The sequence below is a fragment of the Habropoda laboriosa genome, unplaced genomic scaffold, assembly GCF_001263275.1.
Source record: "Habropoda laboriosa isolate 0110345459 unplaced genomic scaffold, ASM126327v1 scaffold69, whole genome shotgun sequence".
Taxonomy (NCBI): domain Eukaryota; kingdom Metazoa; phylum Arthropoda; class Insecta; order Hymenoptera; family Apidae; genus Habropoda; species Habropoda laboriosa.
This window is the reverse complement of record NW_017100173.1, coordinates 852,690-869,983: the sequence shown is the minus strand read 5'-3', so window position 1 is coordinate 869,983 and position 17,294 is coordinate 852,690. Positions and strand designations below refer to the sequence as shown.

Here is a 17,294-nt window from a genome sequence, read left to right as displayed (position 1 = left end):
TGTGATAAACAATTGGCAACCAAACGGTGGCTCTCCCTTTACATTCGACGGATAATGTGTACAGGTATTTAATGTAATTTTTTAGCAATTTGTTTTTGTAATTCATCCAAAGCGATATAAAATTAAATTAATCAGTCAATAAGTATTAACATTAGATTGTTTCCTCGATATGGCCATGGTGGTCATCAGTGACTGGTGTACCTCAAATGTTTAGAATAATTAAAATAAAATAAATGTTGTCAACTAAAAATTTTGAACGTCATAGCTAGATAGACATTATTCTCGATTGAAAAAAAAAAAATTATAAAGCATAATACTACAATCCTATGCTTCAAATGTATTTCCTTGTGGCCGCCTGACAGCAACCTGTAAATCTGACGCGACAGTGAACGTGTTAAGAAGTAAATGTTGTTCAAATTATGTCGTGTTTGATATCATTCTCACCAAAATCTCACCAACATGTGAAAAAAAATTCCAGATGAAAAAAAGGAAAATTAAAGAAAGTATATTTTTCTATTATCATTTGTCGAGCCGTGTAATCTCGTAAAGGAAACCGACTGGTGTAGCGTTACACGCTAGACTGACTGCGAGGGAGATAACATGGGCGTAGCAATGACGCAGACCTAGATGTAGGACCATCTATACTGTCACTTGTAGAATCCAAACTTACTGACTCTTGTAGAGAATTTACTGTATTGCCTTGGCAATGCAGGCCCGCGCCCCCACTTCCTGGAACTTTCTCTGGGAAAAGGGGCTACTTAACGGAGCCCCGAAAAAGGCACGAGGCTTTTTGTCGTAGACTTTCTTGCTACGTGCATCGTATCGCCTATACATTTTAAAATTAGTTTAATCGTTATAGTTAAATAAATAAATATATTTTTGTTAAGCAACTTTCGCGAGTAATTATTTTACACCACGTCACTTCCAAACTGATAAATAAATTAATACGAATCTACATTTCGATAGTACAGTTAATTAGATATCGTTGAGTTGGGGAAAATGTTTTCTCCTACTTTTCAGGGAAATTTAAAAACAAAACTTTAGTAGACAATGCATAAGATATTTTCTTCAATCAACTTTTGTCTCTGAAAAATTTCTCATTTTTTCAGAGAAAATTCCTCATTTTTTCGGAGAAAAATTTGTTTAGATGGGTTTTCCAAGGCTTACAAATTTTCTATTTCTTCCCATTAAGAGTACTCTGCAAGAATTTAAAGAGATGAAAATTTGACGAGGCTAAATTTCATACAAACTCCATCAATTTTTAGCAGGTTAGTCACATATTTTTCTAGCTTTTACAGTATTTTTATCTTTCCCCTTCAAGTTTATACTGAACACGATAAATAGAACCACTCTTCACGCTTTGGTTTTCAAACGACACAAATATCGACTTTCAGATTTTCTCCGTGTTCGTAAAACTGTCGGTATGTTTACTCATGTATCGCAAAACAAAAACCAGAAAACCTTTCGACCAATCTTTTGAAACGTTTGAATTCAAAAAATCATCTAGATCTTCGCTACATTCTCCTAAATGTTTCCCAAATTTATTCACACCGAATACATTTAAGTCCCTGGCAAACATCCTCTATACATCGCGCATTTACTACTATCTTTACTTTGGTCCTTCGAGAAACCTGTAAAACGCGTCGTAAAAAAGAATTTTACACTTTTATACGATCCCATATCGCATTCCTTTTGCAAATTCTTAAACTACTTTCTTCTTTGAAAGAGTCAATAGAAGAAGAAAGGGGGGAGAGACGGGGGGGCATAAAATACGTTTAGAAAGCACTTTATGCATCCGTGAGGATGGAAGCGGAAGAGAAAAGCGCGTTCGTTATGACACGAAGAAAGAACAGAAACATCGGGAATTATGCTTCACTTACATAAAACTTCGATCGTCGTCGACTCTGTCATCGGTTTTTGGTCCTCGGTACGTGTGACCGAGTTCTCGGCGTAACACTTGAACGTTCTTCCGTTGTCGTACTCGGATGCCGTGAAAGCCAGATAACTTACGGTCTCTGACGTACCGTCAACCTGCGAACAGAGAGCGCGAAAGAACTGTTAAATCATCGATTGCGTAATTTCTTAACCCCTTAATGCTCGCGTTTCTCTTAATCAAATTTTGGTCGATAATGAAGGAATTTTTTTTTAAGAAAAATAATAGAAATATAATAATAATATTAAAATAGTATAAAATAATAATAGAAAAAATAGCAGAAAATTGCACTTAGACGATAAACTGAACACGAGAGACACGAGCATGAGCGTTAACCCTTTCATTACTATTGGCGTCTATAAGCGTTTTGAAAATTTACGCACACTGTACAGTTCGCGGCTTTTGGCGCACTTCTAGTTTTAATTTTACCTTTCAAGTATTTCCACCTTAATTTAACGAAACGAATTTCAAAACGATACGGCCCAAATAAGAAATTTCGCAGCCGTGGTTAAAAACATGCCGTCAGTCACCCGCGTTGCGCATTAAAATCTGCCGTAGCGAAAGGGTTAAGTTGTCAAGGGAAACGAGGAGTATGCGAAACACGAAGTCTCGACCAAAAGTGTCAGGTGAATTATTTGAAAATATTTTTGTATCAGGATGAAATCACTCAAAGTATGAAAATGCACAGCGCAATTATTCGAAAAGCATTTCGACCAATAAGCTCAATGGGCGAACGGTGTTCTCCGCGGTTCCTAAGCAGCAATTTCACTTTGAACCGGAAAATCGAACAATCCAATCCGCGGGTTTCACATTTTTTTTCTTTCTTTTTCGAAATTCGATTGTGCCTCGTGTGGCTGTAGCAGAAGAAACGAAAGTTGCGTTTGTTGTCTGGTCAAACACAAACGCGACGAACAAAGGAGTGATAAAAAAAGAAAGGAAAAAGAAAAAAGAGAAAAATATGAGAGTCGCCGCAAAGCAATTTGGATATACGTGGGGTTTGCGAAGCCATCAGTTTAATTATTTCACGGTTTTTCACACCCTCGTTTCGATTGTTCCCTACGATTGGGTCTGTCGCTAGGGAAAAGTACTTTCTTCGTTAGGAAGAAGAACCTGCACGCCCCACAGCGAACAATGAGTTAATCAATCCTTGTGCAATCAGCGGCTGATCCTTTGAGCGACACCGCTGATACATCCGTACGAATGGCACAAAAGAATTGGGCGACGATAGGAAATCTATGGGAATAAAATTGAAGCTCCATTTGTCGCTGTGCTACTGTGCTGATGCGACACGACGTAATTTCCTTGATTTCCGTCGCTTTTATATATGTATAACTGTGTGCCTGGGCGTACACGTATGTTTAATTGGATTTTCTGCCGTTCCGTAAAAAATCTGAGTGAATTTCATCGAAAGTATTACTTCTGAATTTTCTTTGCTTTTCTATCTTTCTTCATTTTTTTTTTTTTTTGTGAAAGGGCTTCTTGTGATGTTCGAAATAACACTAGTGAATTAAAACGAATGAAACTGGAGTTAAAAAATCTGAGTGAATTTCATAGAAAATTCTTTGCTTTTCTTTCTTTTCTCATAAAAGTGCTTCTTCCGATATTCGAAAAAAAAACCGAATTGTAACGAACGGAACTGCAGTTACTTCGATTCATTTGATAATCAAAGCGATCGAAGTTGCAACTTTTTTCTATGTTTCTTTTCGAAAAATGCTTCCACCCTTGAATTCTCGAAATGAAAGCAATCAAATTGGAGTTTTCTCCGATAACCTTTTTTCTTTGGCGGTTTGGCTTGCAGTTTACTGTAACTACCATTATAGGCTGTTTTCGTAGTATGTATTATTCTTGTTACGATTACTGCTTTTAATATCTGTATTATTAGGTTGATGCAAATGAAATGCGCATAAACATACACTTAGGTTGTGATTTCAATGTTAATTCCTGCATTTAGATTTATTTATTATATTTCTGTCGTTATTTCTAATAAAGAACATTACTTCAGGGACCGAGTGACAGTTCTTAAGCGATGTCGTGACCAAAAATCGGCGCGTGACAAAAGTGAGCGAATGCGGGTACAAATCTGTGATCGAGTGTGACAGTGCGCAAGTGAGTACGAAAGACAAGAGCGAAGAGAGAAAAGGATACACGTGCCAACAGCTTTTCGAAAGTTTTTCCTGCATGACTCAAACCTAGTATAACTAACAAACCATCAAAAATTAACACTACTATCTCCAGGTAACAAATAGGTTACAGGGCATCCAAACCGCTCCTGGTCCCGTACAAAACAACTCTTCAGAAAATCAACAACAAAGAGAATAAGAAAAAAGGATTGCAAGAGCGAATATCGAAGACGCCCGTACAAAACAACTCTTCAGAAAATCAACAACAAAGAGAATAAGAAAAAAGGATTGCAAGAGAGAATATCGAAGACGAAGGGTGTTAATGCCTGTGGTTGTGGCGATGAACTTTCGAGCTTTGTGGATGTTTGCACGATGTTGTGCCGTCTAGATACTGGTTCGAAGGACCACCCAAATGATTGGGACTTGTAAAAACTAATCTATTCCTATCGCGTGATGTGAGCTGGTTGCTCCTTGGTTCTCCTTGTTCGTGGTGGTTGAACGACTACTCGACGACTCAACTCTCCGACGTCGCGTCTCGGACGTCCGTGAGAGGGATTTTTGTTGGGACACGCTGATTGGTTAATGGTTAACGATTGCATTTGCCAATCAACGTGTCTAATATCGTCTTTACCGCCCTTCCAGTGCGCCCTTAGCGCGCTGTCACCTTGGAAGGGTGAGAGACGGTCGCGAGGGGTGGTCCCAAAAATCTGGAATTTCCTCCGGGTGACTAATCGGCAAGCGGACCGTTACATACAGATGTGCCGTTCGGAAATTCGTGGTTTATGGTATGTTCGTAGGCTATTGAGCGCGAGGGACACAAATTACTAAAAATCTAGCAAAGCAATTCTAGCGACCCTCGCAGGAGGTAAGGAGACCCGTGCAAGCAGTAAACGAAAATCCTCAACTCAAAAATAACCGTTCCCGGTCGATCGTGCCATAAGCCGTTTCTACAGAAAACCTAGCAAAGGGTGTCTAGAAATAATCCTGTATTCCTACCAGAAAACAAAGACTCCTTAAGATCAAAATTGGCCACACAAATCTTACCCACCGATACCTCTTAAACAGGGCTGAACCCTCGACATGCGAACAGTGCACCGTTCATTTGACGGTGGAGCACATTATCATTAACCGCATCGATAGACAACAATTCGGCATAAGACTCACCTTGTGCAACAACCGGAGGGACTGCAAATCGATTCAGAACTTACCGAACTACTTGTATAATAAACTGTGAACGCAGACGTCAAGTCGTTGATAACCCACAAAAAACAAAGACTCCTTAAAAATAATATCTCTATGCAGGTACATATATCGAAGACGAGCAGAAAGAAAGAAAAACTCAGAATGGAAACTGTCCAAGCAGATCCACTTAATCTCGCGTATAGGCCCACCGCCGTGTTTGCATCGACGAGCATTTGCGGCACGTAATTACTTGGCTCTATGTAAATTCTGTCTGTTGCCACGTACACCGCCGTCATACGATTCGATCGTTACGTCACTGGTGCCATAATCAGCTACTCGGTAAACAATGCTAATTATGATACCGCGGGATGGCCGTGCTCGGACACAAAACGGCAAGCGCTAGAAATACAAATCTATAATCGTGATAATGCGACTCGCGTCCCGGACCCGCGCCGATTAACGACTCGTTAAATCCGAACGCGACGCGAACCACCCTTTGGCCGCGAATGGAAAATGGAATTTGCTGCGCGAACCTTGCGGAAAAATCTTTCGAAATCGGATTTCGAGTCATCCGTGTGTATGTTGGAAATTTCGAGACCATTTTCGATATTACAAATTGATTTTAGTCTTTCCATTTTCTCCTTTCTTTTGGAGTTCGTCGAATTTTCCAGGGTGAAAAAGCTTTGTAGGTGGATGATATCGATTCTTGGTCGGAGTTTTGCTTGGAAATTGCCGGGGTAGGAAGTAATTTGGATAAAATGTTTAATTTAATGCGAGAACGTTCGAACGAAGTTTATTTATCAGCACAGGAGAAATGTTTAATTTTATTTCGTATAGATCGATAGAACTCGTTGGGAGAATTGAAACTGTTTTAACGACTGTATTTCTGGTTAGCTGGTACCGAAGATATTTAACTTTCTCATTTGTAATTTAACAGTTCATCGTGAATGTAACACAGTAATAGCCTGAATTAGACAAAAGGACGTAGTCTTTTGTATCCTTCAATTTACTAATTACTGGAGTGCGGATTTGTACGCATTTGTGGAAAATTTGAAGACACAAAAATACACGGAATACACATACTAAGCAAGATTATATAAATAAACTGGAAATAATCCTCGTTACAGTATTTAGCGAATAAAACAATTGCCTATCTGGCTTCTATTTTTTAAATTATACTCATAAAAATCTGCAGTCTACTAATTACAATTTATTTGTATTTAAATTATACTTAAACAGCCTACCTAATTTTTGCAGTTTAAAGGGTGGAAATAATATATGTAGAAATACTAGAAATAATAGTTTCTCATACATTTCATGTGAAATAATGTATCATCCTATTATTACAGTTAAAATTTATTTAGTGTTCAGAAATTTTTTTGCAACTACCTTCTGTTCATAACAAAAATTACTATCTTGAGAATGATATTCTTTCTATTTCTAGTTTTTAACGGGTTAACCCAATTCTCCAACTGTTAGCAATTTCACTGGCGAAACTTTCTCACAAAACGTCGAACCGATTGAATGGCAATATCATTTTCAAACAGAACCACAATTATCCGGTTTCTGCGTTCAATGTTCTCCCCTATAATTTCGTCGCGTCGCCTACACCACGGTCGCGCCTTTACGCAAACAAACGGTGATTTGGTAATTCGTTAATTACGCGAAAAGGACGTCCACGGTTTCTAGCGCATCTATCACATCGCGCGCAATATCGTTCAGCGTGGTGAAAATTTAGGAGGCAATTACTCGTAATAGGGCAGCCGTGATCGTTTTCCTAAAATAAAAAAAAAGAAAAACGAAAGAAAGAGAAGGGAAAGAAAAGCGGTCGACTAAGTAAGACGATCCCGATTTCTTATTCGGCCGTCTAAAGTTGAAATGCCTTTATAGCATCGGATATTGCCATAATGGATTTATGATGGCAGCCAGCCGTAAGGATTCCCGTGTACGTGCACACACGCGTTATTACAGCGTCGCGAAATGACGCATAATGATTTTCCGATGCGACAAGCCTGGAACACCTTATTCATCTGTGAAATCACTTTTTCATACGTGACAAGTGCGCCGGGCCGATTCCTCTGCGTTGTCGTATGAATAATCGACGTTAGATTGCCCGAAAGTTCGCGCGCTTTCACTGCGAAACGAAAGTTACCCGAAGTTTCCCACCCAGCTATAGCGCGGATAAAGTGTATTATTTTAACCGATTCGGAAGTGTGCGAGAGGTCGTTTGATTTTCGCATCGATGTACAGAGGACGGGTGTAATGAGGTTGAATTGATCGAATTTGCCCCAGTGAAACTCTGTGTCTGTGGTGAAAATGAACGTGTCATGTTTGTCTCGTGATATGTACCGTACTTGCTATAATATAATGTATCGCTGATTGGTTGATTGAGCGATTTTATCGCGTCAAAGGTAATTTTAGATAGGCGTACTATGGTGTATTATTATATTTGCTGATTGTTCTGTTCTACGAGTGATTTTTGGGCAGAGTGTCATTTTTGGCGGGAAAAAGTTTACGTATTCGAAATTTAAAAAACACGGAGAAAAGTCACTTTCTTGTTTTCGTAAATTTCTTTTTTATGTTGGATGAAATAATTAAGGTACATTTGTGTATCGATACTCTTTATGTGAATCAGCTGATATAACTGATGTTGCTTTACGTATTTTTAAATAATGTACATATCTTATACGATCAGATACAATTTTTGAAAAATATGCAACTTTTTAGAAGTAAACAGATTTAACAGAAGTAAAGATTCGTTTATCAAGAATTCACCGTGACACAATTTTTAAGCTGTTTTATTTCTGTTCAATGAGACTTTTTAAATTTACCAAAATTCTTCAAAATCATTGTGACCATCGAACCTATTTCTTCAAATCTCTGTTTTTACGAAATCCTACGAAATGTTCAAACATTTCTTTACTAAAATATTAACAACAAATTTGCTGTCTATAAAAATTTCAGGCAACCCAATCAACCAATTTTTCCAAGTATTTTTAAACTGCAATTCTAAAGTAACGTTAAAACTCTAACTGTGAATGTTTGAAGTTAGCCCAACTTGACGAAACGATTCCTACGTTAACTTCAAAAGCTCGCAAACTTCGTTCCGGCAAGTATAAAATATCGCATTAGGATTTTTCAAAGAACAATGAAAAGTTTGATCGCAAAATAAACGCGAGTAAGACCGTAAACGAGACGAACGCCGCGACTAATCGAATTAATTCGAGGCGAACGATCTGAAGGAATCGCGAGAGCCGAAATTCGCTCGAAGTATAACGAAAACGTCCTTCGTATTTGAATAATTGCTTTCTCGCTCCAAGTATTACCAACTGCGAATTCTGTTTATTCGTCGACCGGAGTAGTTTATTGCTTGCGAACTTGCTGCAAGAGACATCAAGTCGGCTTACACAGCGAGCACGGCACTTTGCTACTAAAAATATGCGTTCGAGCTGCCGTCCAGGCGTGACTTTGCCAATTGTGCGTTTCATAAAAGACGGAGGTTCGTGGAAGAAACGGTGTGCGATCGTTTTACGAAGCAAACGATGAAATAACGATACGTCGGTTAAATGTTACAGTTACGCCAGTGTTAAGGATACTTAAGTTAGACCAGGTTTACGATACGGACGCGACTCTCTGCTATTTTTCAGATTAAGGTTTGAATACGCGTTTAATGTTTTCCTCAAACCTCTCATAAAAGCGGAGAATTTGGAGTTTTCTTCGTGCATCTCAATAGAAATTGACGTATCACAAACCCGCGGGAACCCAGGCACGTTCTCGTGAGCGAGCGGTACCGTTACCCTGGGTTTTTCCCATAAGCTCAGGTGACGCGTACTTCACGCAAAACACCCCCTCCTTGAGGGTGAGTGATTGGCGTTGGGCGGTGACCAAGGCCCGAACGTGAGTGGGAGTCTTGGCCTCCCATCCAAAACTCACCCCCGTCAAGGGACCGAAACGCGACCAGCAAAGGGGAAATGCGAGGGCTGAACGGGGCAACGCTCCAACGAGACAAGGAGAACAAAAAAGGTTAATAGCAAAAAGTTCAAGCGATCACACAGTCGCTACATTTTCAATCGATTCTCGACGACGTGTCAGAATTGAACAGCTAGAACTGTAGAATTGAAGAAAGAAAAGTCCTTTGTTCCGACGTTTCAATACTTCGAAAAATATTTTTAAATTTACCATTCTGTTAAATTAAGGTGGAAATGCAGTAAGGGCAAAAATCAAGGATTAAATTAAGGTGAAAGTGTGTTAAAAATCGCCAAAGGTGCAATATTAGAAAATTTTCAAATTTTCTAACAGCAGTGAAATGGTTAATTTTTTAATTTACGACTTCACTGTATCGCTTCCACCAACTATACACTTACCATTTTGTTAAATTAAAATAAAAACGCACAGAGGGCGAAAATTAAGGTAAAAGTGTGTTAAAAGTCGCCAAAGGCACGGTGTTAAAGAATGTTCAAATTTTCCAACAGTGGAGAGAAATGTGAGTTTCAATTTACGACCTCGCTGCATCGTTTCCATCAACTATACCTAATTTACGAACAGCAGAGACACGGTCGCGTTGTTAACGAAGGGAATAAAAGATAGGTGGTATCGGTGTTGTCGCGTTAATTTTGCATCAGCGACGTTCATAGAACTTCCAAGCCAGTACTCACGTTCTCCTGCACCTTCGTCTCGAACATCTCGAATCTGTCGTTGCTCTCGTTCAGGTACTCCGTGCCATTTTGCCAGGTGACGTTCGCCGCTGGTCTCGCTGCTCGTACGGTGCACTGAAGCAGAATCTTCGTTCCTTGCACCACGTGGCCCACCACACCGTTCAGATCCATCTTCAACGGCCGGACTGGAAAAGATGTCGCCGCGTTTAAATATTTAACGTGGTCTCCGGGCAAGCTTGAATTCACAGCAAGCACTCAGAGGTATTTAATAATGCTCCAGTGTATACTGGAGATATTTAAGAACATTTCGAATATTCCTACGTTTGAATTGTTGGATCCTTGAATTTTTCAATTTTTCAGAGTATTTTCATATTTCGAAAATATCGAAGTGCTGAAAAATTCAAGGATTCAACAATTAGTAGTCGAATACTCGAATACTATTATGAAACGTTTGAACCTTCATCATACCTGCCTACTTTAATTTTCATTAGCGCAAATGTGCCAGTTTATTTTAGAGAAGAAAAGGTACGTAATGACACGTTCGACGATTTAATAAAGTTACTTTTAATAAATATGTAACCGATATCGAGCGAATATGGTACTCCCATTCATCGACTCTTGTTTGCGAAATTTTCGCGATACTTTCTGATACAGCTGAATCTTGTATTTACGCCGTACTTTTAATTAAATTTACCCTTTGATATAGATACGCTATATTTGATAGCTTCGGGCCTCTTTCATCTAGAGACAGTATTTTCTTCGTCGTAAATGTTTCAGTAATAGAACTAATTATCTGTGAACCAACACTCATAAAAATGGATTCAAGTAAACGATTCACCGAAATATACCAAAATCTGAAACATGAAGTATTCTAAATCGGCAGAATTTAATTCCTACGTTACTTATTAAGTGTCAAGTGTTATCAAATTAATATGGAACTTTAAATTTGGCAATAATTTCCCTCGCACTCTAACTTCGCAAAGATTCAAATTACTTTAGCTATCCTTGGACTTCTGATAGGAATTTCGTTTATCTACGTATCACCTGAAGCACCGAATCCTTTGAATTTCCCTTTAAAACGGCGCACTACTGACAGAGGGGAAAGAAAACTTGACGAAAATAAACGGTAAATTCTGGGAGAAACGCATTACTCAGGGAATCCAATTATCCTGTTACGCAGACTTGACAGTAATGCAACATTTACTCCTCGCTCTTTTTCATCCAACGTGAACGTGAAGTCGCAACTGATTCATGACACGTTCACCATGCTTGGTACGTGTCGGTGTAGAAGCCACGGACTCATGTACACAAAGAAATATAGCGTCAGACTGAGCCAGCATAGACGATCTAATGTAATATCCAAGCTGATCCGCTGTCTGCATCTTGCATCTTCTACAAGAATAATATAAAGGTGTTGCAAGCTGCAAGGTGAGACAGCTGTAAGGGATGGGGGTGGGAAAGATTGAGAAGCTTCGGGGTTGAATAAAGAGGGAGGGACGATGGGTGGACGAGGAATGTCGGAAAATCAGAAAGTCAAGTTACATCAAGGAATTCAAGGGAAACCTTGTCGTCTCGCACAGATTTTCCATCTTTTTTTCCTGGAATTATTGCGTTCTTCGTGAGAAACGTTACCACGAAGGATCTCTAAGATATGTTATCGTTAATACGGCGAGTCTGGTGATTTCGAAAAGAAATATTTTTATCCTACTTTTTCGAATTAGTTCGGTAAGAGAAATTTCGAAAATTAGTTCTGTCGACGTGTTATCTTTCATACGGCTCTTTTCTTAAATATTTAGCCAAATATGGTAATTTTAAAATTCATATTTTTATTCTATATTTTCAAATTAATTCTACAAGAAAAATTTCGAATTGTAATTTCGATTTATGGAAATTTTATCATTATCATTATCGTTATTAAAATACCCGATCGTTACAGAGAATCAGCGAGCAGAATTATACCTACAAAATTTGTGTACCCTCTCTCGTTATCAAATTTACATTTTCGTCTCGAAGAACAGCTTCAGCTAGCTATTCTACATAAAACTCCCCCCGATACTCGTTCTGCTTCCTATATTCGCCAAAATTCCTCTCTGTTGCATTAAGCATCCTTAAAAGCACTCATCCTGGTACGTGTACTACGATTCACTGTCTCCACTCGACTCGATTTTCAAACTCTTGCACATTTCTGGAATCCTAATTTTCCAAACATCTAAAAATTAAAAAAAAAAAAACTATTTTACCCACGATGATAATACACATCAATAAATTAGCGAGACAATAACGATTCTTATTTTGAATAAATACGTCAAATTTCAGCGGAGTTACGATTATTTAAATTTTTCGCTCCGGCCGTATGCCAAAATTGACCTTTTTTTAACATCCCCTTGTAGACAAAGACATCTGACAGAACTTTCCAGTCATGTTTTCGTTTCTTTCTCGTTAAATATCGTTCTTTCCAATACTACAAGTGAATACTATCTTTACGATACTTCCATCACACATTTGTGTTAGAATTACAGGAAAATCCGTGATAAAGTTCGGGAAAGCGGCTGGAACACGTGCTCGAAAATAGCTGTAACTAAAGGAGACTATCTGAGAAATCGAGTATTGGACTACAGAACGACATATTGGATAATTGGAGAAGCCGAAGTCTGCGATAGACGGGTGGTCAATAAACGAATCAATCGACGTGCGAGCACGTTTTATTTCTACGTATATCGATTACGTTTTCGCTTCGTTTCTCCTTTCACGTCTCTTTTCTTTTTCCCGTGTCGGCTCGATTAAACGGCTTGCCGCTTCTCTGTTTGCATTTATTCGTCCCTCCGTTGTGACAGCGTCCCATTTCGTGTAACTTCAATCGAACAATTTCTCCCTGTAGTTCTTTTCAAGCAAAAAACGTTTTATTACCACGCTGGAGCTACACACACACACGCCTATTGGAATGATCAACGAGGGATCAGGAAACGCGAAAAAATCTCTTTGATAAGGTTATTGCCAATATATGGTTGCGTTTATGGTGGATAAGCTGTTCTATTAGCTTCGTTTGAAAATTAGGAATCGGTATTCCGGAAAGCATCAGACACCAGACATCAGCCAATTGATACACGTCGATTTTAATCAAATTTTCCAGACAGAGTTTTTTTTAGCTGCCGATATTTATGTTTGGCGAGCGAAGTAACAGTGTGAACTTGGGGGTTGGAAAAGTATTAACCGGAATATCTTGGGAAAAAATATTAAATACGAATTCTGTCTATTTTTTTTTTGCAAAGAATAGCCTAATCTAAACGAAATTTAGAATGATAGATCATCGCACTGCTGAAAATATATTTTTCTAAATATTTTCCATGGGACATAATATCCTTAGCAAGTTTTTATTATTGTCATTAGAAATTTTAAAAATTATAAAAAATTCTATGTTGTAAAATCATTCGCTTTGATATTCAATACTGCCTTTTCGTGAAGATCTTTTAAGTAAGATTTACAGCTGGTTCGGTTAATTTGTGAGAAATAAAAATATACAAATAAATCTACTTGAAAAAAGGAACGATCAATAAAAACTGCATATGAAAGACAATCTAATGCCCTGGAATATTATGTTACATTTTAAACAGCGTAATGAAAGATTCAGCTCCTCGAATAATTGCAGTTTACCCTTTATGTTTTCGTATTCATGTTTCACAAGCACGTGGATGCGAAGACAACTAACCATATCCAGTAATAACAACGTTCATGTATGAAAAGCGTCTACTAATAAACGGGAAAACATAGAGTAGAACGTAAAACGGTAAGCAAGAGAATGGAGAACGTCGCGGGAAAAGGGCTCGAAGAGAGAGGCTTTCTCCGCTCCTCACGTTCGCGCGAGTTGTAAAATTTCCAAAGTGGCCGGGGCACGTTTACGTTCGGCCAGACTATCGCTAGATAAATCGTAAAATCAGGCGGGAATTTGGAAAAGCCGCCGTAAAGTTGACGAGCGAATAGAGGAGAGTGGCTTTTCGTCGACGGTGGTGCGTCAGGCCGACAGGAAATGGAGAGAGGAAGTTCCAGATGGAAAGGCCGACTTCTGTCATCCGGCGGCCCGTTTGTGTAATTGAACTGCGACCGAAAACGTGTGACAATTTGCGGATCGCGTTGCACACGACCGCTGTAAACGCTGCTCGTCCGGAAATAAAAGGCCCTCGATGGAAATAAGTCCGAAAATCGCTGGGAAATTCCGCGGCGTTCGCAATTTCGCGCGCGGAACGTCACGGGAACGGGGGAAAAAGAGGCGATCTTTCCGTCCACCACAATTATTGCCGGCTAATCGACTCGCAGAATTGTAGGTGAAAAATAAACGAAATATCAATTTTAGTTTGCAAACTGTTTCGCTTAATGATATGGATGCTCCGTTTACGAAAGTCTACACTTTATCTGCCGATACAATTTTGTGCTAACGTTAACAATTACGCTAAAAATGCTACTTCTTTTTTATTGGAGAAAATTGAAACGAGGGTTGAATGTAAAATAGGTGGTGCGGGTAATAAATGACTTTTATCAACTGTTAAATACCGAAACGCTGTATAATGATGTGAAGGTAAGGCTGCGTGTAACTGTTATTAGGGCTAATCTAATTATCAACTAACAAACAAGCCACGATAATCTCATCTCGCCTCCTTATTGTTAACCACTACTTCGCTTTACTTCTGGCAGAAGATTGATGACATGCGATCTTGCATGTCTAGCAATTTAATTTTAATGAAGTTTCCGATCACGTAAAGGAACTCGAAGGGAAACGGTAATTAAAAGTTTACGTACACTACCGGCCGAAAGTTTGGAATCACTGAGCATTGCAATTTACACAAAAATTTCCAGAAAAAGGTCGGCGACTTTGGGAATTTTCTATCATTCGAATCAATTGGTATGAGATAAATTGATAAAAGTAGAATTGAGATAAACTTCAAATCTATAAAAAATAAGCAGCAGATTTAATATTGATAAAAAGTCGGAGGTGATTCGAAACTTTTGGCCGGGAGTGTAGGAAGCGGTTTCCCTTGAATTCTGGTAATACCGCGAATCAAACACACAAATATCGTCCTACGATAATTAGTTTTTCGGTTTACGCGGTCACGAGAATCTCGTGTCGTGGAAGTGAAGCGCAGAAGTTAATAAAGGGACGTTTCGTTAAGAAACGAGCTGTGAAAAGTAGATGGAATAAATAACATTTTGGCTGTATTTTAATTTCAGTCGTTTGCTAAATTTGCAAGTGCACAATTGAAATTAGGATCGAAAGATGTATTTTTTCACTAAATCCTTTGGAACAATCCTACGCACGCGTGAAGTGTAAAAAAAAAAGATTCCCCAATTTCAATACCAGCTTGAAGAATTAGAAGAGAATTAAAAGGAAACAGGTACACGAAACATTAAGATTTCCTTCGCAAGATTAAAAACCATTAAGAAGATTGAGAAAAATAAATTACAACCCCTACGGTGAACGTGACAACTTAAATTGATCCCAGAGAACGAAAACGGCACACTTGGTCTCGTCCAAAATCAAACCCGCACGCATTCATCAAACAATCACTACGTAACAAACGGTCAGCTACTAAATCTCTCTCGGCCATTCGTTTTCTCCGTCCATTCCGCCTGAGGAGACGTCGCGAGGAGACTGATAACGGCAAAGAATCCGCCCGTTTCGGTGATCATCGGGACCGGTTGCTGAAATGAACTATTTTTTCGTCGGTTCCGGCCTTTTTTCTCCGTTGGCAGAGAAGCTCAATTGCCTTCCAGCCCCTGTCGAGATACTTAGTCCCGCTACTCGGCGTCGCTTCCTGCACCGCACCGAGAAGAAACATTAAAAAGTTCACGTGCGAGGATCATTCGGTACGTCTCGCCGCGGATGGACCAAACTTTCACCTCTTCCCGTCTTTTTTCTCCCTCGTTTTCTCTTTCAGCACACACACAGAAAGAGAGAGAGAGAGAGAGAGAGAGAGTGTGTGTGCGTGTGTGCGCCCTTTCTCCAGTTAGGGAAACACAGGGAAGAAAGTTTCCCGAGGCGGTTACAGGGTAGATAATTCTCGAGCGAAACCGGCGAGCGGGCAATCAGCGAAACGACGCGGGAAGAACGTGAAAAGAAAGACCGCTCGATTTGGAATAGAGAGCGAACAGGGAATCTAATATCGAGAATTGCGTTTGCCTTGAATCGCGTCCTCTACTTTTCTCTCCCTCCCTCTCTTTGTCCCTCTTTCTCTCTTGTTTTTTACTCGGCGAACGTTCCGAGCACCGCAAGGAAAACGGAAGAAAAAATGACAAGGATCCGTTCTTCTCTGCTGCCCTCTCGCCCTTTTCCTGCTCTTATTTTTAACGAGCTGCACCGCCCCGACGCTTTCTCGCGCGCACACACACACACAGAATCGCGGAACGGTTTATCGACTTTGGCTCGTGCGGTTTTGAAGAATAATAGGGAAATTTCTTCGCGGAGGTAATACGATTTCCCTGGGACAATCGAGGAAAACGAAAGTGACTTTCATAAAAAAAAAGAGGAAGAAAGAGAGTTAAGAGGGGTCTTCAGACAGTTCCCCTCGATTACCGAGCTATTTTCTTTGAGCTTTCTTCTCTTTTCCCGTTGCCAATTAGGCCCTTCCAGGTTTATCCTCTGTTTCGTTAAGCTGTCCCTGATAATTCAATCAAGGTTAATTCCATACCGTCCTGTCGCACAAATTTATAGAAGTAATTTTACGTTAGAAACCGGTGAAATGAAAATTGACGACTAATTGATAAGTCTAAGGAACTTCCATTCGAAACACGCTGAAAAGAGAAGTGACACTCTTCGTACAGCCAAGCGAGCATCCATGCACATCTACCACTTAATCGAAAATCCTCCCGGTAACACTTGATCCACCCCCTGAACAAACTTTTCCCAATAACAAACATTTAACCCTTCTAGCACACTCAATTTTCTATACTTCATTCAAACTAAACAACCCTCGCAATTCCTCAAACTCTCCAAGCGAAAGCCACGCCTCCTCCAGGCTCGCCATATTAACACCTTCGCTCCCCTAAACTCCAACACTACAGAATCATTCGAGCATGGACAGATTTCTGCTTCTACTCCGTCGAATCAAAACTTTCCCTCCCCCCTCTCCCGCTCTCTCTTCCTTGATCGATCATTCCCTGCTTTCCCAGGAACTGTGCTTGCTTCCCAATCAATTATCCCCTCGCGCCGCGATTTTTTTCTCGGTTTCCGCGGCGCGGCGGTGGAAATTTTCTCGAGCGACCGCGGCGGCGGTATCAGGCTTCTGGGAAAGTTGGCAGACTGGCAAGCGTACTCGAAGGGAGTTTTCAAGTCCGGGGATGCGATTTCCGGCTCTTGTTTGCCCCTAAGAGGCGGCGTGTCTGCAAACTCTGCCCTCGCTCTCTTTCTCTCTTTAT

The 17,294-nt window shown here is 39.8% G+C and overlaps 1 protein-coding gene across 1 annotated transcript in view; it reads right to left on the bottom strand.

Annotated features, from left to right (window-relative positions):
• LOC108578676 (hemicentin-1) overlaps window positions 1-17,294 on the bottom strand; it is a 212,908-nt gene that overhangs the window by 83,997 nt on the left and 111,617 nt on the right. Inside the window, exons 6-7 of the mRNA XM_017942050.1 lie at window positions 9,891-10,075; window positions 1,881-2,031 (exon numbers count right to left, since the gene is read on the bottom strand). Of these exons, the coding sequence (XP_017797539.1) occupies window positions 1,881-2,031; window positions 9,891-10,075 (336 nt within the window). The remainder of the gene's footprint in view (window positions 1-1,880; window positions 2,032-9,890; window positions 10,076-17,294) is intronic.